General features: G+C 46.7%; 1 protein-coding gene across 1 annotated transcript in view; it reads right to left on the reverse strand.

Moving 5' to 3' along the window:
* Positions 1-22,510, reverse strand: part of LOC104294962 (unconventional myosin-X-like) — an 83,060-nt gene extending 60,550 nt beyond the window's left edge. Inside the window, exons 1-9 of the mRNA XM_009894656.1 lie at positions 22,507-22,510; positions 20,107-20,171; positions 19,317-19,415; positions 13,451-13,609; positions 8,980-9,167; positions 8,590-8,724; positions 2,977-3,101; positions 1,610-1,623; positions 871-955 (exon numbers count right to left, since the gene is read on the reverse strand). Coding sequence (XP_009892958.1) covers positions 871-955; positions 1,610-1,623; positions 2,977-3,101; positions 8,590-8,724; positions 8,980-9,167; positions 13,451-13,609; positions 19,317-19,415; positions 20,107-20,171; positions 22,507-22,510 — 874 coding nt within the window. The remainder of the gene's footprint in view (positions 1-870; positions 956-1,609; positions 1,624-2,976; positions 3,102-8,589; positions 8,725-8,979; positions 9,168-13,450; positions 13,610-19,316; positions 19,416-20,106; positions 20,172-22,506) is intronic.
* Positions 22,511-22,953: the final 443 nt, after the last annotated feature.

Consider the following 22,953-nt stretch of genomic DNA (forward strand, 5'->3'; position numbering starts at 1 on the left):
ACCTGTTTTGTATGCTTTCCTTAAGTACTTGCTGATAACCATGGTCCCCACTATGTGCCTTTGCTTTAGATGGACCTCTGAATTGACCCACATGGCCATTACTGTATGAACTCCCTCGAACTGAAGCCCTACTTCCTTCCACTCTGTGTCAGGCCCAATTCTTCCATTTTATTATTCTAACACAGAAAGAACAAAGACATAAAGAAATTCCCCAGGCCCTCAAAACCAGAGTGCAACTGTAACGTGTTCCTGCCCACCTACCTGACCTCTTCAGCAAGACCACCAGTGCTCAGCAGTGCCCTGGGCAGGTACACACAAATATTGTTAAGCGGGGGGGGCTGCACTACAAAGAGTTCCACAGCTGCCGCTTTCTGTGCATGCCCTCTTCCAGACCCACCTCTCCCTTCCCCATGTACAGAGCTATAAACCCTTTGTTCAGATACTACACGTTTTGACCCTAGTCCTGCCACTACATCACTCATCTTTCTCATTCTTCTCTCTCCTATTACCTATACTGAAGGTTTGTTGTAAAAGTATTTCTGTCATTTCAACCTTTGAACAGCTGCCATCTACCTTTCCTTTGCCTCTAGCCCAGTTTCATTACCTCATCTCTCTATACCCCCTCTTCACTTTGCACAGACTTTTCCCTCCCGCTCAGAATGCCCAAAGTGTCTTTTCTCATACAGCATTTCTGTCATCCTCAGCCTCTTTCGCTCAACGTCCCGTTCTGTTTCCCATGAAACCACCATATGGTCTTCAAGAAAGTTTTATATCAAGTCCCTGAAATATCCATGCTCTAGCTGACTTACACCTGCTTCACGTGCTGGACTGGAAAGAGGACAGAGCCATATCCCCAAAAATGAAAATTACCTTTCTGCTCCCCACTCACACCAGCTAGCAGAGCATAAAAGATGTGATAATTCCTCTCTCCGGGGTTCTGGTGTACCACTCTGTTCTGAAACAAAGAACACAGGAGTAGACAGTAGAAAAAGATCACATTTGTGGTTGCAAAGGCAAAGATAGGACCAGGATACAGGTAAATCTCCAAGGCCAATGCACAAGAGGGGCTTCTTCCAGTTTTGGGATGGTGTTGTCTAAATAAGCTGTACATCGTGATCTTGTCATGTGGCTGTGTAACTGAGCAGGTACAGGCTTCTCTGAACTTGTTTAGAGAGCGCAAGCTCAAGTGCTGAACCTTGTCAGTTCTAGCCCTGCTGCTCAGTGAGCTCCTGAGTCCAAAGTAAACTACATCAGAGCAGAGATGTCTGCATTTGGACTTATACCCCCATATTCCTCTCTATGGAACTGAGTTTCCAGGTGTTTCTTCTCTCCCCCTTTCCCCTTGGGTAAATAGCTTTTTGTTGGAGTCTTTCTGTAATGCACCGCATTTATCAAAAGACAGGAGAACAAGCTCTGATAGATACAGAACAAACATTGTTCCTCCACCATCCTTTTCCTCAGCTAGGACAGTTGCAGGAGTAACACCTAAAGAGCTAATGTCTATGTGCTGTGATGAAGGCGGCAGCATCATCCAGGAGGAGATCCAGCACTGCCCCACCAATACTACCAGGAAGGGCCTCACCCAGCAGGCAGTAGAGGTGATACCTACCTTTTCCAGTAAATCTGAACAGCATGTTAAGGAGAAAACATTCAAATGACATATTGACAGATATCCTGACAATGGGCAAAGGATCTTCTAGACACATTGGGATGAACCCTGTAACAAGTAACAAATCATAAAATAAATGATGCTTTGGAAAGTGGACAAAGAGTGGTCCCAAACATCATCTCGGATCCTCCTCTCCACTCCTTGTCCACAGAGGTTTTATGTGCCAAAGAGATATTTAAAGGGGCAGGGTCAGATAGAGCATAAGATCTGCACAATGGTGAGGTAACCTAACAAAGGATGAGCCACATTAGGGACACCTAGAAAGATTAGAGCGGCCACTCTAATCTGAAAGTCTGTATTACACACAGCAATTCTTGCATCAGTTCTCATTGCTTCTGCAAGACACCGCTATCTTTAATCTACCGACAGCACAAAGAGCAGAGACTAAACAATCCAAGCCTGTTATTTACAACAGTAGTAAATTCATCTGACTGCTACTTCAGTGGAAATTGTGGTTTGTAGTCATCAGCAGCTTTGAACATCAACATCACGAAATGTAGCCAGGGCAGCTTTAGCTGCCTCATGTAGACAAGAGATATGTCAAAGCCTTTGGGAGAGGGGTACATGGGCATACAGGGAAGGAAGTGGTTGTGACACAACATAATTCAACTGTATCCAGTCTTCCCTGTCCTTGTTGTCACTGGAACAGGCTCCCCAGGGAAGTGGTCACAGCACCAAGCCTTTCAGAGTTCAAGGAGCGTGTGGACAACACTCTTATTCATGTGATTTAATTTTAGGTAGTCCTGAAAGGAGCAGGGAGTTGGACCCGATGATCCTTATGGGTCCCTTCCAACTTGAGAATATTCTATGATTAGGGTTCCAAGGTCCACTGGAGATGGGCACCCCAAAACAGGGAGTCATAATTGGCCCTCTAAATTCCTTTTCTCCTCTGCATCCAAATACTGTGCATAATATATTGATTCTTAGCTTGGTCTCACTTTTCTAAATCATGATTTCATTGGTAGAACTAACATAAGAGAACAATCTTCTGGGAAAAACAGGGTGCAATGAATGTGAGGGATCTTCCTAGGTAGGAAGTTCTAGGAATTGAAGAATCAAGTGTTGCGATTGCCAAAGCAAAAAGTCAAACTATGTCCCTACCTAATGTAGTACCTAGACAAAAGGGTTCCAGATTTAGGTGCTGCAGAGCCACAAAACAAACACTTCTTCCCTCTTTAAGTTGCAAATTTGCCCACACTTATAAACTGCCTTTGAAACACTGTGATGAGGGATTTCCTCACCCACTCTGAGCTCCTCCTCATATTTGCTCACTCCATCCGTTTCTGGTCCACTGAAGAAAAGGATACAATCAGTTACTCGTCCTCCCTGGATGTGTCCATGTTGAGAGAAGTGCAGCTGGATGAACTTGCCAAAGCGGCTGGAGTTGTTGTTATAAACTGTCTTGGCATTTCCAAAGGCCTCCAGAATAGGGCTGCAGAAACAAGGCAATGGAGATAGGATTGGTGATGGGATACCATTACAGCAAAGCGTGTGCCCAACCTTTTGCCATGTGCACAGCGTGCACTGCCATGTGAGATTAATTTGTTACAGCACCAGACTGGACAAGCAGGAAGAGCTCAAGGGTAAGGAAGGATGGCAAGAGCAATTTAACACACTGCTAGATGAATTTTAAACCTTTGGGAATGGAGTTAATTAAATCAGTCGCCAGTCAGTATGGGCAGCTGGAGTTCCCCACCAATGTGGCTTCAGGAAATGAAAGGTGGCAAGACCCAGCCAGGCTGTATGCTTGACACAGCAGCTTCCCATGAAATGGGTTAATGGGTTTGTATTTCTTTTCAGGATTTTCAGAAGCATCAGACATATAGGGCAAACACTCCGTAGCTTTAAACCACATACTTCTTTGTTTCTGTTTCTTCCTTTGAAAGAGAACATCTCTTAACAAGACATCTCTTAAAATCACAGGTAAATGTTTTCAAACTAACAGACAAGCATAGTACTAAACTGATTTGTTTGGTACTGAAATTTGATACCGGAACACACAAACCCTGGGTGTTACTTAAACCTTGCTTAGGTTGATACAAGCTATGTGGTTTCCAAGCACAGGGAAATATACACACACTATAGATTTGAAAAGTTCATTCTAAGACAGCTATATCATCCACTTCAGGGAAAAAAACGTGGAAAAAAATTAATAAAAATATCGCCAAACTTCAGACAGATGATGAGTTGAAGAATTTTGTCTCCTGTTCACCTTCCTGTCTTCAGGAGGTTCACGCAACATGGAAAAGAGGGACTTAAAATGCAGCTTGATTCTTGCTCCACAGAACAGCACAAGGCAAAAACCTAAACCATTCAAACTGACACACCAGATCCAGGATTAAAATGTTCATTTTTGAAATTTAGCCAATTCTAAAATAATCTGAAGGCCTGATAAGCAAGGAGTCACGGAGATGCTACAAGAAAAAGGGTAGATGTGGTACTTGGAGACATGGTTTAGAAGCGGTTTTGTCAGGTTTGGTTAATGGTCGGACCTGATGATCTTAAAGGTCCCTTCCAACCTCAACAATTCTATGATTCTATGTTTAATTCTGAAACATACATGGCTTTAAACAAGTTATTGCAGTTACTACCCTGAGAAATACTGGCTTTTTAAACATCTCCAACAATCTACTGAGCGGTTCCACTGGAGACGGGGCAGACACAGGATTAATCACAAGTTAATAATTATAACATGACAAATAATCACAACTCCAGGTACTGCTGGCGTTTGCTGAAAGCTTCAGGCCTTGCAAGCGTTAGCTAAGCAAGAGCTGTTGCTGTGAGAAAGGTCCAACAACCTTCAGGAAACTTCAGGCAGCATTTTCCTAATGTATCACTTTAAACAAACATAAGCATAGGAATGAAATTGCTCTCTTATAACACATTACAACCATAGAAAACCCAGTGACAGAAATCTGTGTGTACAGATTGGGCGCCAAGTTCCTTGCCCTGGAGAATTTGAACTCCAAGACCCACGCCTCTGAAACAAGTATGTAAATAAGGACATTGCACAGGAATATCCCACTGAGCACACCGATGCCATGAATCAACAAAAATTAACGGGGACAACCAGAAAAAAGGGAGGACAGGGTTATGTTATATGACCACCACAGTTGCAGTGAGAGTGCAGTAATCAGCCAGCCAATCTCTGTGGCTCTAAATCATGCTAAATTAGGTCAGCAAAGCACAAGGAAGTATCTTTATAGTTTAGTTTGGCAATGAGCTCGCGTGTATGAGTGCAGAAGTCTTCCAGGGATGGGGGAGGAAATAGGCACGTGGGTGTCCGAGGCTGGTGGCAGCTGGAAGGCAGAGGGGTGGGTGAGCTGACACAGCCAGGAAGGAGGGCAGGTGCCACGTCCAAGCAAACTGCCCACGCCGGCAGGCACAGCACAACAGAATCACAGAATCTCCTACATTGGAAAAGACCTGTAAGATCATCTAGTCCAATTGTTAAGCTAACACTGACAAGCCCACCACTAAACCATGTCCCTGAGCGCTATATCTACACGACCCTTAAATACCTCCAGGGATGGAGACTCCACCACTGCCCTGGGTAATGCATTCCAGTTCCTGATGACCCTTTCAGTAAGGAAATTCTTCCTAATATCCAATCTAAACTTCCCTTGGTGCAACTTGAAGCCATTTCCTCCTGTTCTATCACCTGTTACTTGACAGAACAGGTCGACTCTCACCTCTCTGCAGCCTCCTTTCAGGTAGTTGTAGAGCGCGATAAGGTCTCCCCTGAGCCTCCTTTTCTCCATGCTAAACAACCCCAGTTCCCTCAGCTGCTCCTCATAAGACATGTGCTCCAGACCCCTCCCCAGTTTCGTTGCCCTTCTTTGCAGGCACTCCAGCGCCTCAATGTCCTTCTTGTGGTGAGGGACCCAAAACAGAACACAGTACTCGAGATGCGGCCTCACCAGTGCCAAGTACAGGGGTAAAATCACCTCCCTGGTCCTACCGGCTACACTATTCCTGATACAGGCCAGGATGCCGTGGCACCTGACACAGCAGTGGAGCGAGGTGGAGCGGCATGTGAGGAAGGTGATGCTGGCTGCTCGGCTGGACGTGGGCAGGCTGTGCCACAGGACGCAAAAGGCTGGGAACCCATTTCAGCAGGGCAGTGGAAAGGGAAGCCCTTGGAAGGGCTTTTAGAAACAGGGGAAAAAAAAGGGAAAAGGGAAGTGGAAGGGATTTTAGAAACATTGCAACGGACGCAGCTCTAGGATTCAGGCACGTGGCTGAAGACAAAAAAGACGTTTCGAAGATTAGAGGGATGAGTAACAGGAAAGGTGGCTATGCTGTGGCACCCAACATGGAGAAGATGGGAGCTTCAGAGTCAAGCAAGCAAGACAAAAAAAACAAGAGGAAAGTTAGCAGAATTTGTAATGGACTGACGGATATTTTCAAAAAGGAAACCAGAACAAATCAAGAGCGCCAAGGGAGTTTTCAGAGCCTGATTTCTGAGAAATACACCAAAGCACAAATGTTACAACACACAAGTAAATGATAGAAAGCTGACGTAACGCTTTGTTTATAACGCTGTCTGAGATGGGGAAGAATCCAGCATTGTTCCTGGGTATGTGCTGGGGTGCAAGGATGAAAATCCGCCATAAGCTAACCCAAGGAGGGCCAGGGGCAGAGCAAGTGAAGCTGAACTGCAAACGTATGAGGTAGACTCGTTAGGAGTGGCAGCAGCTTCTGGCTCTGGGCCAGGTCTTCAGCTTTTCTTCAGGGAAAAGGTGACAAATTAAATTCTCCTGCACTTGCACTGCGATAGCTCACGTAGCGCTAGAGATGTACACAAAACGGGTCGCGAGCTCTCACTCCACCTCACAGCTGTGGGATCTTGCAGTCTCAGGAATCATCTACCTACCATCGTAAGCTTTCTGGATCGCAGTCAAGTCACCACTTAACTGCTAAGCAGGCTTGAGCCTTCTAAGCCACTTGCCTTAAAGCGGATTTTGCAGATCTTGAGTTGTGACTGTATCGCCCTTAAGAGCTTTTTCCAATTTGCCAACGTCCCTGGTAAAATCTGTGCACCTGCAAAGGATAAATCATCCAACAACGGTCTCTCAAGCACCAGGTCCAAAGGCAGCAACTCTTCTGCTCAAGGCTGCTCTGCTTAGAAGGAGCCTAATCCTGCACTGCTCTCGCAGCTGCCACGTTAGACACCGCATGTCTGCTTAGGCTATTTTCACCACAGTTGCTAGTAACTTTTTGAGTCACCGTCTTCCAGGAAACATTCCTTCTTTCTACTCTCCAGGGCCTGAAATGTGCCACTTGCATGAGGGTCACTTTTACACAGATGGTTCAAAGGATTCCAGCTTATTACACAACTAGAGCCTGTTGCGGACATATGATTTACTCCTTTGGAGGTTTCTGCCACTATCACAGGCTCAAACTGGGACCAACCTGCAGCCTCACCCTGGGCAGTATCGAACTGCAAGACTCCCAGCAAGGTCCTCCAGTCATAGGCAGGACAGTCTTGTGTTCGGAAATTTTTGTTTAATTTAACTCAATTTATTAAATAGAATTCAGATGTTAAGAAAAAGGAGGACACAAACAATAAAACAGGCACTTAAGTAAACATCTTTCCTCCCTCTTCCCAAGGCTTACCTGAAAGTCAAACTACTATTGTCCTCCTTTTCTTAGCCTCAGCTTTCATTTTTAACCTCAGGTTACAACCAGTCCCACACAGCTCCCCCCACAAGGCAGAGGGCAACACAGGAGACTGGGGTCACACACACATAACTCTCTGTCGCTCTTTGCTTCCTCGTTTTAGAATCATAGAATGGTTTAGGTCAGAAGGGGCCTTGAAGATCATCGAGCTCCAACCCCCCTGCCATAGGCAGGGACACCTCCCACTCCTCTTCTCGGCTGCTCTTTGCCTCTTACTGCTTTTCCTCAGCTGCACTTTGCTTCTTCAGGATTTCCTGACACTTTTTTCCTTGGTGTCCATATTCCAGCATGGGTCACCCATGGTTCCTCAGGAGCGTCCCTGCCCTGGTGTGGGCCATGGTCCCTCAGGGGCATCAGGACCTCCTTTGGCATGAAGGATCCCCTGCACACTGTATCTCTACCCCCTCACAGCTGCCAGTTTCTCTCCCAAACACGTTTGATCCGGGCACCATGTGCTTCCCTGCTGTCCTGATGCCTTGGCAAGGTTTTGGCAGGTGGTGGTTATTCCCCAGTGCCAGCTTCAGCCGAGACCAGCTCCAATCAGCCCTGGACCTCTTCCCGCATGGGCCCTGCTGCAGCCCCCAGGGAAACCTCCTCGCTCCTGCCTCTTACAGCTCCTGTGGACATTTCTCTGTGAAATCACCTGCCTGGACAGGAAGAGAGCTGCAAGATGGCGCACAGGACTTGCGGGGGCAAGACGTACCGGTGGCCTGAAACAAATGGAGGCCAGGAGTTGGAACGTGATGGAGACTCACCATGAACACAGCCACAACCGATAGCTGTGGGAGACGGGGACAACCTGAGATGTCACCCACGTCCCCTCCAGCCAGTGCCATGAGAGACATGGACCTGAGAGCCAGAAAGAGGGACAGCGCAGTGATGTACGGGTGGCAGCCGGGCAGGCATGGAGGACAAGTTACCGAAGGAAGGAGGAAGCCCAGCCTTGGTGAAAGCATTAATTCTCCAGCTGCCACACGCACCCCGTGCTGCTCTTAGAAAGAAGCCGAATTAATCCACAAGCTGCTGGGAGAGCAGCCAACGTGAGGTGTCCCGGCAAGACCGCGACCTCCCCATTTCCCTGACATAACACCGTCGGGCTGCATGAGCCTCACCTCACTGCCCAGCTTTGGCTCCATGGGCAGCCCGAATGCAAACACTGCCCCTGCCAAAGGCAGGCTGCCCCAGCACATCCGTGTCTGCAGGGACGGGACCCATGGTGCCAGTGGGAGTGACCATACCTGCTTTCCAGGATGGCTTCTTCCACACGAGTGCTCTTCTCCAATGCAGGGGCCCCCAGGGAGGTCTGGCTCATGGCTGACAGAAATTTCAGCAGCAACTTGGTACTCTCAGTCTTTCCAGCTCCGCTTTCTCCACTGTTAAGGAAAAGACAGAGGTTCCATTCACAAATCCAGGACAGAACGAGCTAAAGCCCATCCCACCCATGGCAGAGAAGTGATCTCCAGGAATAAACGTGTGGCGCTTCCACTGCGGCAAGCAGGAGTCAGGCACAGGGTAGGGTAGGATAGGATAGGATGGTGTGGATATTTAGGCAGATGTCATTGCAAACGGAGCAGCAGGAGCAAGGCGTGTAATGCAGTCAGGGAGTAGCCGGTTCTCCCGTTTCTAACCTTATCAGAACACACTGGCTGTCATGACGCTTCCACAAGCAGCAGTAGCACTCGTTAGCGGTGGCGAAGATATGGGGAGGCAGCTCACCCAGGCGGTGCTGTCTGTACAGGTCTATGGCATCCACACTGTACAGACCAGGGATGGGTTTGTAGGGATTTACTGATGCCAAGATGGAACCAATGTTTGTCTAGGGGGAGAAAACAAAACACAGCAAGGAAATAAAACTCCTGAAAAAAAAAATTAAAAATCACGACAAACCTGGACCCTGAAATAACTCACGATGAAGGGAGAAAGCCTAAATAAGGAAGTTGGGCTTCAGCGGAGAGCTCCCCAATTTGGCAAAGAATGTCAAACCCCAGGGCAGGGGCTGCACGACTGGGTATGGATGAGGCAATTTGAATGTCACTGCTTTACAATAAAATGTTTTTAGTCTGTTATCTTTGCTAAATTAAGCTTACACAATTTAAAAACATGAAGCCATCTTCATACCCTGCTACCTTGCACTGTGCTTGAAGCTGAAAAGCAGAGCCAGGACTGCAGGAGTGTCAAGAGATACTTTCAATGCCCCTGTTCACAGTCTTAAGCCCCGAAGAGGGGGCTTGGCAGGGTTCAAGCACCTCTCGAACAAAGAGGTGGGACACAGAGACACGCACACATGTGCGCAAAGAGCCACTAAAGCGTATCGTTTTTCTTCTACTGAAAAATGCTGTTTGGAGCAGCTTAAATCATTTGGTAAGCTGAATCAAAATTGACAGCTGAAGACAAAGCTGAGGATTTAAAGTCAAAACATTTCTACATTTTCGAAACATTTTGAAAATATTTATTTTGAAAATCTCACAGTTCAAGAAAAGAGTTAGTAAGGTTTAAAATAAAATACCCAAAGCCTAATAATGAATTTCAAATGTATACTGTTGTAAAGTCAGAAGGAAATTAATTTTGGTTTTTGGGGCATGACTTTTTCGGTTCAGCCAACCAGCTCAAATCCAGTTATTCTCAGAGCTGCAGTTCAGAGCAATGGTGCCACCTGTCTCCTAACAAGGGCTTTGTAATATGGTCAACATCCAGCTTAAATCCTGCTGCTGGTGCAGTGGCCTCCTTCACGGGGACATCTTGGGCTGCTCTACTCCAGGAATACCCATTCACAGCAGGGGTGACAGAGGAAACACTTAAGATTGCCAAGGTGCCAAGCTTTGTGGCCAGGGACAACATCTAGTATTATCTCCAAACCATGAACTGCGAGTCACCACGTACATATACAGGGATTTGCCTGCATCCATTGGAGAAGCTGTAAACAAAACACTTGGTGACACGAAAGATGCGTGCTTTCTCCCTGACAAATGAAATCTGGGGCCATACTGCAATGTCAAGCTCTGAAGCCAGACTAAGATGCTCTAGTCACCGAAATATTTAAAAATCATTTATTAAAGCAGCAGTCACAGATCATCAGGGGAAAAAAAAGCCTGTCACCTAGGCCTAATTGCATTATCGGTATGAACAGGCTAGCATGGAACAAGGCCTGAGGACCCTCTGACATGGACCTTTGTGGGTGGAAGTATTGTGGGCGTTGGTGGTGAAAGCAATAAGCAAGCAGATGAACTTTGGCAAGACAGGTGGGAGGAAATGGGAGAGAACAGAGAAAACATGGATCGGGAAAAAGCACTATATGACCAATTCAGCAACAGACATTGTCCAGAGACTGCAAGACAGTGATGTCCATCCTAACACTTCTCCCAGACCTTCACAGTATTTTTTCATCTCAGATGTTTCATTTTGCATTTCCCACTCCAGTTTCAGCTCTCCCAAGGAACAGAGCTCCCACCTCAGTCCTTTCTAGAACTTCTTCCAGTACAGCCATCTCTTTCAAAGGTGTTTCTAGGAAACTTTTCCATCCCCCCGTTGCAGTCTCCTCATCATCTGCAGTCCGCTGTAGACAATTTCTATCCACGATTTTTAATAGTGGCATTTGTGCATCAACCGTGTACATACCAGCCACTCTATTAGCAAGGAGTGATCGTCCCCAGAGAACTCTCTGGGACAAGCCACACGTGGCATGTCTACTTCTCAAGACAATAGATCCTACTTGGGTGGTTAGGCATGGCAGAGCTAGGGACAGCACAAAATGTGGCAGTACATCCCCTGGTTCATTTATACATCATTCACGTTATGTTGGGTCTACTTTATTAAGGGATGCAGGAATTGCAGGAATGAAGGGGGAAGATACACTTTTAAACGCTGCAGGCTGTTGCTGCACTCACATAATTTTCTTAAACAGTTTGGTAGAGCTTGAATAGTATTTCTTTGGAAAACAAAAGATACTGTTGAGATTTGCAGTATTCCTGTAGCATGTTAATTATGGGTACCACATCAGTACTGCTACCTACACTCCCTGACCAGAAAGGATCCCCTTTAGAAGTTCATGGTAGGATGCCTCCAGGCACACAGCTCAAAACTGCATTGCCCTTTTTTCACAGCAGTTGTCCATTTCATGTTTTCAGTTTTCCATCCCGGCATTATTTTTTATTATTATTTATTATTATTTTTAGTACTAATTACCAGTATTCCAGGTTACCCATTCCTTCAGGTGAATTTGCTTTCCAGAAAATGATGATATCCCTCACCCATTTCTGATCCCTGTGATTTCCTTCCAAATATTTTTGGCCCTGATGGATAGGCATAACTCCTCTCAGTACAGCTTCATCTGCAACCTTAGCCTACTACGCTCTATCTGCGGAGACCATGGAGAATGATATTAAATGAACTCAACCCCTGTAACATTCATGGTATTCACGGATCACTGCAAGTCATTAGGGGGCACTACAGCTGACATTCTCAATTTCTGCTTAACTGAAAACTATACACAGCAGGGCTGCGGCAAAAACTAACAGTTAGTGTCAAGGTAACTGCAATATTAATGTCTGAACTGCAGAAATGCAAAACAGCACTTGTCCGGTTTGGTGTCCTCCAGGTCAGACATTGCACAAACATATACCCAGATACGGTCCCCCTTAAGAAGGGACTTATAATCCTTCACCGAGGGTTTCTTCCCAGTGCTCAGCATATTACAGAAGTCAGGCCCCTTCAGAAATCTCCCCAAAATTCAGATCTGAGGTGCACAGCTGACATTCATGCACTATGCACAGGCAAAAAAATGACATCATATTTAAACTTTTAACACTTTTACACATGGATGGAGAAGCCACAGACCTAATGTTGAAGAGGAGAAGGAATGACATATCAGAGCTAGAGGAAAGGCTTAAGGAGATACAGCTGCTGTGACACTGTCACAGTGCTGGTGTTGTGGCATTTCTGGTGCAAGGCACAGACTGAAAAAGGAGAGAATCCCTCCTCACAATTTCAAAGCGTGAGGAAGAGGTAACAGGAGGAATACACACAAATGGGCAAAGAGCTGCACAAACACATAGCACGCATCAAACACCGGTCAGGACGAGCAGCAAGGACAAGGGCCATCAAAAGAGTGTGTGCACGTGGGTACTGCCACGGGGTCACAAGGCAATGTTGACAGACAACGGGCAAGGGAGTCTACAGCAACAAAAAGGAGAATTTGCAGCCTCCTCTGCATCCCAGTGCAGGAGATGGTTCAGAAATGGGGTCACTTTATTGATCATTCCCTGGAATACAGGTGCGTATGGTTTGGTTGTCTTGGTAACAGTTGCTATGCAACACAGAGAGAGATTTACATTTTTCCTGTCATAATATGAAAAACTCTGGGTGCACGAAGCATGGACAAGCAAGGTAAGAGTAAAGCAAGGTAAGGCAGTCTGTGTAATAGATCCTCCTAGTCCTCTCCGAGTCTCAGCAGAGCACACTGCCATCCCAGCACTCCAGGGATGTCTCGTCCCAGGTGTGCTTTTCCTCTCAAGTCCCTTTCCTGACTCTTGCCTCCTTCTTGAGGGCCCGAGAGGGAAATTGGGAGATGCTTTGAGCATTCATCTGTGCAAGAGGAGCAGAGCAACTCAAAAAAGGCACAATTGCACATAAAAGCCAAAGAATTAGGCAACAGGTTTGCTTTCCTAGTTTTGTCAAGCAGTAACTTTCTCCGGATCAGGAGGGATACTCAACAACAACCTGCGTACCCTACACTTTCCAGTCTACCTGGCCATATAAACCTCTGAACAGTAATAGCGGGGAATCCGGGGAACGTGAATGCCAGCTTGTAAAACACGGGTGGTCATGGAAGATACAGAGCTGCACAATTACCACAAAGCCTAGAGGTGAATGTTCATGTTTTGAAAGTTCTTCTGTAGAAGCAAAGAGGCCCCTCTGGTAGGGGTAGGCTCTCACAGGGCTGATGGAGGTGGCAAGGCAGAAAAAAAACCTCCATCTCTATCCACACGAAACAATGCTCAGGAAACAATGCTAAAATCATCATTTCACATGCAAAAAGTGGCAGCCCCAGAGCTAAACTAAAATCATCAGCCAGAAGGGACGTGGCCCAACTTGAGCACTTACATAGATGTTACCCTGTTGGTAGCGCTGGTGCAAGTTGAGCAGGATGGCAGCTTCATGCAGATCTCCCAGCATGGACATGTCTTCTACCCCATCAACGCTGGTCTGGTGCATTGGCAAGACCTTTTCTCTGGAAAGGGAGGTCTTGGGGTACTGGAATACCTGGAAGAATGGGGACAAGAACAAATAAGCTCATGACACCTGGGCACATGGTCTGATTTCCTAGCAGAAACATGCCCCTTTCCACAGCTTTATACTTCAGCACTGGAAAAGGAAATAAGACACAGATCTGCTCCCTATTTTTACAGTCATTCTTCCGTTCCTGTTCCTACCTATTTGAGCTCTCTGGCCAGAAGCCATACAGTGCACTCCCTTGTTCTGCTACAGACTCAATCTCTCACCTTCATTACTGACAGGGACAGATGAATGCAAGGTTACTTGATTTTTACGGAAATCCTCTTAGCAGGAGCAGCGCACCAGCCTCCAGCTGTACCAGGCTGGACAGGTATTACACACTGCACTCATGAGTGGGAATACCGATGGCAGCTGCTCCCAAGACACCAGGAACAGTCTTTCACAAAAACACAGGTGAGATCATATCTGACTGTGGGGAAGTTGAGGCAAAGCTTATCCACATTCCAGGTTTGGCCCTGCACTCTCCATAGGAGTAGCCAGAGAGCGTCTGGGAGAGGCTGTCATGTCAAGAGCAAAGGAAAGCAAAGCAGATGAGAAGCCAAATAAAGCAGTGACATCCTGTGTGCATCCTGGCATGTATGTATCTGATGCAGCTTTCATAATGTTTGTACAGTGACAGCTATTAACTTCTATCACTGCTCTGGGAAGTGCCTACTTCCCTCTCTGTGCAGTTGCACTCCTCTTGCCTCAACTGCCGCATCCTTCTTCCTGCTGCAGCTTCCTCCTCCTCAATAACCCACTCCTCAGCTATCAGGTCATCTTCTTCACCCCTTTTCAACGCAGCTGAGATTATGTGACTGTTTCCCTCCACCATAGCCACATCCCAGCCCTCCTTTCCTCCTCCTCAAGCACGACGCTGGCATTTCACAAAAGTTATTTCAGTTGCTTCCCACTCTTGGATTCAATGATGCACCATCTCCCACCCAGCATCCCAAGCTGCGCTAGATGGTAAGACCCAAGATAGACAGATAGGAGACTTCATACAGGCAGCTTGGAGAAGCAAACTGGCCCACGGTAACCCTTCCAAAGAAACTTGGGCTTTCCCTTGCCTTCTAGGGCTCTGGTCTCCATTTCCATCCCTGCTTGTCAGCCCTCCTGGGTGCCAGCAAGAAACTGACGGACCCCGTAGAGAATGAACCATGACCTATAGCGTTGATCTAACTGTTTTCTCCTGCCTGCTTTCCTGGAGTCCTCAGGCTGCCGTAACTGCTAGGGAGAGGCCATCCACGCAGCTGCAGGCTGAAGACAGAATGAGGTCACCCTGCCCCCTCCAGCGAGCCACCCTTGCGAGTCCCCCGCAGGGAGCTTACTGCTGCAGTGCGTTGCAGGTGCCCACCAAAAACCACCCCTCCTCAGCTCTGAGCCTGCACCCTTGCCACTGCAGGGAAGGAACTACCTGGCATGGATCCCTTTACCAGTTCCCCCCCCCCAGGATGCCTGCAAAAACGTGCACAATCGAAAACAGCGGTTCTGCTCCTGGAGGGAACTGGGGAGAAGAAGCAGACTTACTTCCCCAGTTGTCTTCACCCCAGGTCTGCCCGGTCACACCTAACGTGACAAGGACTAGGTCTCTTCCACTGGGAAACTGCTCCACAGCCCAGTTTTCTCAGCAGCCAGGAGGATTTCAAAAATACATAGCTCGTGTTCATGAGCAGCGTAGAACGAAGCACACTCCAGCACACAGGCTCTCTCCAGGCCTCTCTGGTCTTCTCTGCCCCACTTCTCCACCTGGGTATCAGAGAGGTACAACTCTGCCAGCAGCAGGACCCCCACTCTGCAAGTATGGCCCAAAAACCCCCCACTTTTTCCCCCCCACACCCTCCTCTTTTTCAGAGCAGAGGCCTCAGGCACTTCCACAAGAGAACTAAGGGAGCAGGAAGGGAGAATGGGACAACTAAATTCAGGGGAGAGTACAAGCTGCAGATGCACAACATGAACCGGACTCTGTCAGAATCAAAACCGCTACAGTGCTTTCAAACCATGAGACAGCAAACCACCCCGTCTCTTTCTTCTCTGCTGCCTTGGACAAATCCAAGGGAAGAGGAACAAAGAGGACAAATGTCCTTGGGAAGAGGACAAATCCAAAACAGTATGACGTGATCTTTCCTTCCATCTGCCTGGCCCTCACTCATTTACCACATTGTCAGCACTTGCAGCCATTTGGGCCAGTAGAGAAACATTAAGAAAATATCTAGGGAAAAGCTGAGTGGACAAATATCCCAAGAGATACCAGGTGGTTGGCAGCACCTTTACCAAGAGGCTGCTGTGCATGAAAAATAACTGTGTGATGCATCAGAGCTTGTTTGCTTGCTCTTGTAGACAACACAAGAGAAAATGGGACCCTGAAGAGCAACTGGGACCCTAAATACACAAGTAAACGATTAGTAGGGATTAGATCATCACTTGTTAAACCTGTCTTGAGCCACTTGATTGGGGTTATTCAGTCACCCCTCTCTACATAAAATCTGGTCCAAGATCCTCAAAGAGTTAAGCAGGTACTCCAGCAGAACTGCAGCAAAGGTGGATTGGGAGCGTTGACTCTGGTATCCTACGGACAGAAACACTGCATAGGTGAAATATATTCCCTGGAGGAGCGGTCTGACACCACATTGACACCCTAGCTGAGTCCAGGATGTCACCTGTCTGTCCCTGAGGCTGGGGAGGTTCACCAAATACCGTTGCCCATCACGTCACCCCTAGCAGCTCACCCTTGCTCAGGCAGAGGCTGGGGCCTCCAGCCCCACTGAGATTTGGGAGGTGAGGTCTCTATGCCTCTGGAAGGCACTTGTGGCACACAGGAGAGGTTTCAGGCCCTCCCTGGCACTGGAAGAGAGTTGGCTTTTAATCTGTCCTCTGCCCTCCAGGGTAGAGACAAGTTACCAGTCTCTGTATCACCAACAGGCTGCAGGGACAATCCAGGGTCCTGGAGATAAACATGTGGTGGTTTTTTGTTTCCTAGATTGTGCCAAAGGGGCTTTCCCTGAGGAGTTCTGAGGGGAGACCCACACATGACCCACACAATGACCCTTCAACCCTTAGAGCTTGCAAGGTGCTGCACTGATCCAGGCCAGCCAGGCCTTTTCCCACCTCCAGTCACCCCAGTAAAGAGGTTCTTGTTACCCCACTGCTCACTTCTGGACTCCTCCAGCAACGTGCTAGAAGACCGGATTGGAGGAACATCCTCCCCATCATCCTGCTCCAGGTAAGGTGAGCCAGTCTGGCTTCAGCAGCTTGCTGATTCTCCTGGCTGATTTAGCCTGAAGCGAGTGAAAACACAGACAAACTATCATCTCAGCAGATCTGCCTCTGGAACATCCCTTTTCCAATAAGTAATACTTAAACAGAAACTCATAGGCATCAGTAAGTTGATCGTTAGTACTTGGGAAGAAAACCCATCAGCTTTCAGTCTAACTACAAACAAGCCATCAAATACCACACAGGCACCTCACAACACAGCCAAAGAGATCTACTTTCTCCCCAGTGATGAACTGATTGTCGCAGATTTAGCCCACAGTCACAACAAAATGACCAGGACTCTCTCCAAGCCCCTGCAATGGTCAGGAATAAAGCAAAACCTGGCTGGCAGACAAGTCAACAACAGGATTGCCAACCAAGCCAGGCTGAGCAGGGGAGAAATTATTCCTTCTCAACCTCAAATCCATCCATTAGTGCAACCCTGAGCACATGAGCAAAGCTCCCACCGAGCATCTAAGTTATGTTTATCCATAAAGTATTCAGCTGGTGTGTCTCGACTGTGGTTTTCAATCTTGTGTTTCCTAAGTGTTGGCTCCTCCTTTCCTCCCAGGAAGTCACATCTCTGATGGATTTGTTGCTTGAGGTGTTTTTAAGGAAGTGAAAACAAATGGCAAAAGCTCTGAAGCCTAACTGGCTGCCTTACCTCAGAGCTGCAAGAGCTGCAAGGATGTTGGGCCACAGCAAACATGAGGACATTAGATCTAGGGATCCTAAAATCAGAGAAGTCAACTGGCCCATCCATCTCAAAGTAAAGCAAAGATGTTTTCATCTGAGTTTCCACCTGGGGTAAGACAGCCAGTCCTGCCTACGGTTATCAAGCAATGAAGGCAGCAGGCAAGGGAAGCACATAGGACAGCTATTGCGGAGGGCACTGAATAAAGAAAGCCCTTCAATGATCAGCATGTGCTTTTTCTGCATAAGCCATAAAGCACATGCTCCTTCAGCCTACTGCTTTCTTCTTTCACGGAGGAAAAAAACAAATCCAGCTTTTTTTTTTAGACCTATGACTCCACCTGGCATTATCCTGTGCACTTTTTCTAGCACGGACACAGGCTGGTGGTGGGTGCACCCACACAGCTGGCTCTATGGTGAGATTTCTAGTGTCCTTTCAGAGGTGCCAGGTGAGTTTGGAGGATTTTCCAAGGCCACAGAAGCATATCAAAAGAGACAGGAGCAAGTCTGGGAGTCACAGAAGTACTCACCATTGGCCGACGCTTCACAGGCTGCTGCATTACCTGTGATGAACGCCTCTGTGATCTCCTAAACTGACTTAGTGACTATCCAGCACTCCCAACACGAGGCAGCTCCTCAAGAAAGGATTTGAGAGGCCACAGTAACCAGATGGAATATCTGTGTTTGCTAGGTGAGTTTCTGTCTCTGAGAAACAAATCAGGCTCTTTAAAGAGGAATGGTGATTTGAAATCTAGCCCTTTCAAAGCAAGACTGAAAAATATGACAGTCCTACCACTGACTCGCCACAAGCTGGAGTCCTAAATCCCCTTTTCCCCTGCACCCTCCTTTGTTTGCCAGGTAAGAGGCTGAAAAAAAAAAACCAAACCAGTCATTTTCTGTAACAAAGAAGCTGCCTGCAGAGCACGTTCATCAGAACAGCTGAGCAGATCTAATTGCTCACTGCTGGAAGGCACAGTCCGGCCCATTTCCCCATCCTCCTCCCAGCCCAGGCACTAGTTTGACTTAATAAGAACCTCAGTGAAGGCAGTGAATAGTTTTCCCAGGGTTAGAGAGCAGAGCCAACTCACTGAGGACTTGGATGATCCCCAGAGGTCCCTTCCTACCAATATTACTCCACGAGCACAGGAGCAGGCATGCTGGGGAACCACAAGGAACACACGGCTGGAAATAAGGCAGGGAAAAGACCCAATTCTTATCGCCAGCATCGTGCTCTGCTTTCAGAGGAGCTCAGCTGCCTTGTTGAACTCTCTTACGTGTAGCTGCTGCACTTAGACGAGGAGCTCACTTCCACGTGACCCTGACCCAAAGGGCTGATGGCAAAACCCACCGAAGCAGATGGCGGTGAGCCCAACAGCCCTTGCAGCAGCACGGCTTGCAAGCAGCACATCCTGGCAGAAAGGGCTGCTTAGTTGGTAGAGCTGCCTCCTTCCTAGGAGCATTTTGCCAATATAATGGTTTTGCTTGGTTGTTAATGCAACTCCTTCAAAGATGGCACAAGAAAAACCAAGCAAAGTGAAGTGGGCAGACAAATGAACAGAAGAAAGACAACAATCTTTTTAACCTTCGTTAGACCTTTGGCACGGTTTGTAACAGAGCTGGATCCATTTTCAGACACAATTGCAGCATTTCAATTGATAAATTTCCTTTTAACGTGAAGGTTGTAGAAGACCAAAAAGTCCATCTTGCAACTTGGCATAGGCTACAGCCTCACGCAAACTTCACTTACCGTGCCGTAATCTGAGGTGAAGAGCACGTTTCCATCGGCAGATAAGCCAACAGTGCATGGCTGCAGCTGGTCCTGCTCCCACAGCCATACCCTGGCACCCTGCAAAAACCAGAAGACCTCCGGTTAAAAAGAACTGGAACTTGCAAGATCCGTACACAGGGTGCTAACACCCCAGGAAAGCTGGGGGAAGCTGCAGTATTCAGAGGAGACTTCCAAGCTACAGCTGCTTAAAATTTTTAAGCAAGTCCTAGTTACGTTTTCAGGGAAACTGGTTTTGGCTTTTTTAACGTAACAGGAGAGGATGAGAAAGCAGTTTTAATCAGTTTCATGCAGAAACCAGTGTAAGAAAACATCAGTTTTTATAACAAGAGTCATGGAAAGATACAAAAACACGCACAATAGTGGGTTTGACTGTCTAAATATTTTCAAACTTAGAATAGCCGGTCATTAAAAGTCATGCTATAATAATAATAGAAAATGTAAATAAAACATGTTTAGAGTTTCATACACCCACACATCATTGTAAGTCAAAATACTTCCAGAAGTCATCAGCTACAGCTAAGTAGACTTCACAGAGCTTTGTTTTCCTCTCTTGCAAAAGTTTCCTTGCATAAATGACATGACTTGAGTGTTTCTCCGATGTGTATATACACTCTGACGTAGGTATAGTTTCACACACACCACAGCATCTTAAATTCCTCAATGTCTCCCAAGTCAACCCTGAGCACCAAACTTCTGGTAACGCAAATGCAAGGATCTGCAGAGCAAGCAGATCTCATACCTCACCTACCAAAAAAGTGCTGGCGAAATCAAGTTTGCTGGCCTGGCCTCTTCTGCCCTGCCCGATTTTGGGACCTGGTTCAAGGGAAAGAAAAAGAGCAGGAACACGAAAGCAAATCAGGGAGAGCGTGACCTACAATTATGCAGAATTAGGCATAACGTCACACTCGCATTTCAGTTATTGCAAACTAATCTGTTCCATGTCTTTCCATAGAAATCACATGAACTCTGCGTAGATAAGTATTGAGAAAAAGCCAAAGTGCTCAACTGTTGAGTAATGTTAAGGCCATCCTGCTTTTCATCGATTCATAGACCTACTTTCTTCTTAATTTGTTTTCCACCCCCAAGTTATTGATTATAAAAGCCCTTCCTATCCTCTTAAACCCATCAGCACCGTTAGCTCTTTGCTTATAGGCTTATTATGTTTGAAGAGATGCAATAGTATTTCTATATTATATTATACAGAATGTGGAACACTAATTCTATTTTTAATGATTTATTTCAGTTTAGGTGTGTTTTTTCTAAAACTACTTTGGTCACTTTAAACACTTTGGTACCCTGGATTTTCCTTATTGTAGAAGATACGTTTACTGGCCAACCTCCAGTCCTCAGGATGAAGAGACTAGTTTTAATGACATTAAAAAAGGCCTACCTAATTCTAGCTTTGCTGCTGTGTTCTGCTCTAGAGTTCCCACAACAGGCAGGTTAATTTGCCCTCACCAAGTGAATGAAAAGCACCAGTGCACCTGATCAGTACCTAACCCAAGAATAGTGTGCAAAGATGACCCTCATGGCCAGTGAGCAATAGAAAGCAATGCTTTCTTATGTTGCAGATTCAAGTTTCAAGATCCCAGAGAGCCAGTAAGCAATGCATTGAATACAGATTTTGAGGAACTATATAGAGGCCTTCATGACATCTTCTTACATTTTCTAAAAATCTTGATGCTTGAGACAAAGTGTTCTGAGGCATGTGGGCAAGACATTGCTGCTGAGAAATCAGCCGTTTCCCAAATCACACGCTGACTGTTCCGCACAAACGTATGAACAGCAGCAACATGCATTAGTAGAAGATTTTCATGCTGTTTTCACCAAAGGCTCCTACTACCATCACGGCACCAAGAGCAAAGAGTCAGAAAACGACAATGTTCTGTGTGGAGTTCCCAACAGTGGGATGAAAGAAAACCTTTTCTAATACACTTATCATGAACACTCATTCTCAACAGCGCATTGCAACACCTTCAGACACCAGTAACCCAGGAGCACACAGGTGAGAGCCTGCAGCAGGAGCCAAGACTGCGCCCTCCCACACACACTGCATCCCAATGCCATGGCACACACAGAAATGCACACACACCTCAGCATTACGTGTGTGCCACGCTCACAGAACCCTACATGGTCTGTCCCTGCAGACCAGGGGGGGAGGAGGGGGTCATGGTTTCACACAATTTCCACTCCCTGAGCTTGGAAATTAGTTTGGAGATAGAGGCAGTTGATAATCTGACACACAAGAGACACTCCCCGGGCACGAACACTGTTATTTAATAGGTACCATTTAGAGAGGAAAAGAGGGGACATGGGCAGTGAGATCCCTCTGGTATCTTCAACACCTAGAAATTATCCAAAAGTCCAGACTGACCCAGACCCCTTTCTCAGCAGAAGTCCACGTGCAAAAGTAGTAACAAATACTCCCAAAAGGAGACCAAATTATTTTGTACAATATTGCACCATTTCCTACAGACTTACAGCAGATCCTGCTGCGTGCTACTAAAGGAGTAGAAGGCAACACGATGAAACTCCCAGGCACTGTGGCATTTCAGCTGCCCAGAACTACTTACTTCAGTTTACTTTGATGTTGTGCTGTTTTTACAACAGCAATTGCCTTTGCCCAGTAGAATAACTGCACCCATTTATGTTGTTTCCAAAAGGAACGTCATGCTGAGACAGCCAGAATAGGAACCACAGAGCAAATAATTATTGTAACTTCTGCCCAGCATAGCCCCCGTTTCCTGAAAGGCTGAGGTTTGTTTTAGTGCATCTCCTTCCATCAGCTCTTTTCTCTACACATGAAATTCCCCAAGGAGCCTTGCCTAAATACAGAAACAGATGGTGACACCAAAGAGACTGCCCTCACATCGCTCCCCTCTCCCCCAATACCACACATTTCATTGATCAGTTGAAAGGATTAAATTGAGCAGAAAACCTCCAAGAACTGCTAGGCAGCAAAGCTGAACTTCCATGGGAGAAGCAAGGGCAGCAGAGCAGAGCATGGCCCAGCACTGCAGAGCAGCGACCTGCCAGCTCTGGTGGGTCCCAGCTCCCGCTGGCACCACAGACGATGGGAAAACCCCTGCTCTCCTAGCACAAGAGTAATACCCCTTCTGTTTTCAAACTGGGATATAGAAGGTCTCACCCATGTCCAGAGACAAAAAGAGTTTAACAAAATGAAGCAACAAGCAATCACGGATTTGAGAAGAACACCTTAAAAGACAGCTAAGGAACAGCAGAGCGATGATTTTGTGTAACTGCTTTCCACCGAATAAAGCTGGCTGAAAACGGATGAGCCAGTTAACTTCAGCCCCTTCAATAATGAGAATAGTTCTTCCCCTCCCAATTCTTTTAACCGTGAGTTTATTACGGGGGTTGTTTTGTTTTAAGTGGAGCAACAACAGCAGGTACTGAAAGAAAGAATAAAGTAGTAATGTACCAGAGTTCCTGTATCAAGGGTAGGTCACTCGAATGTTAAACGAACTCTGAGAGACCAGCATCCTCATTCCCATGGCCTCAGTGATAAGCTGTCCGTGAACTGGCCTTGCCACAAAGCGCATAGCAAAGCACAGTCCTGAGAACCGATCCTGTA

Source organism: Charadrius vociferus, unplaced genomic scaffold (genome assembly GCF_000708025.1).
Source record: "Charadrius vociferus isolate BGI_N301 unplaced genomic scaffold, ASM70802v2 scaffold161, whole genome shotgun sequence".
Classification (NCBI taxonomy): Eukaryota; Metazoa; Chordata; class Aves; order Charadriiformes; family Charadriidae; genus Charadrius; species Charadrius vociferus.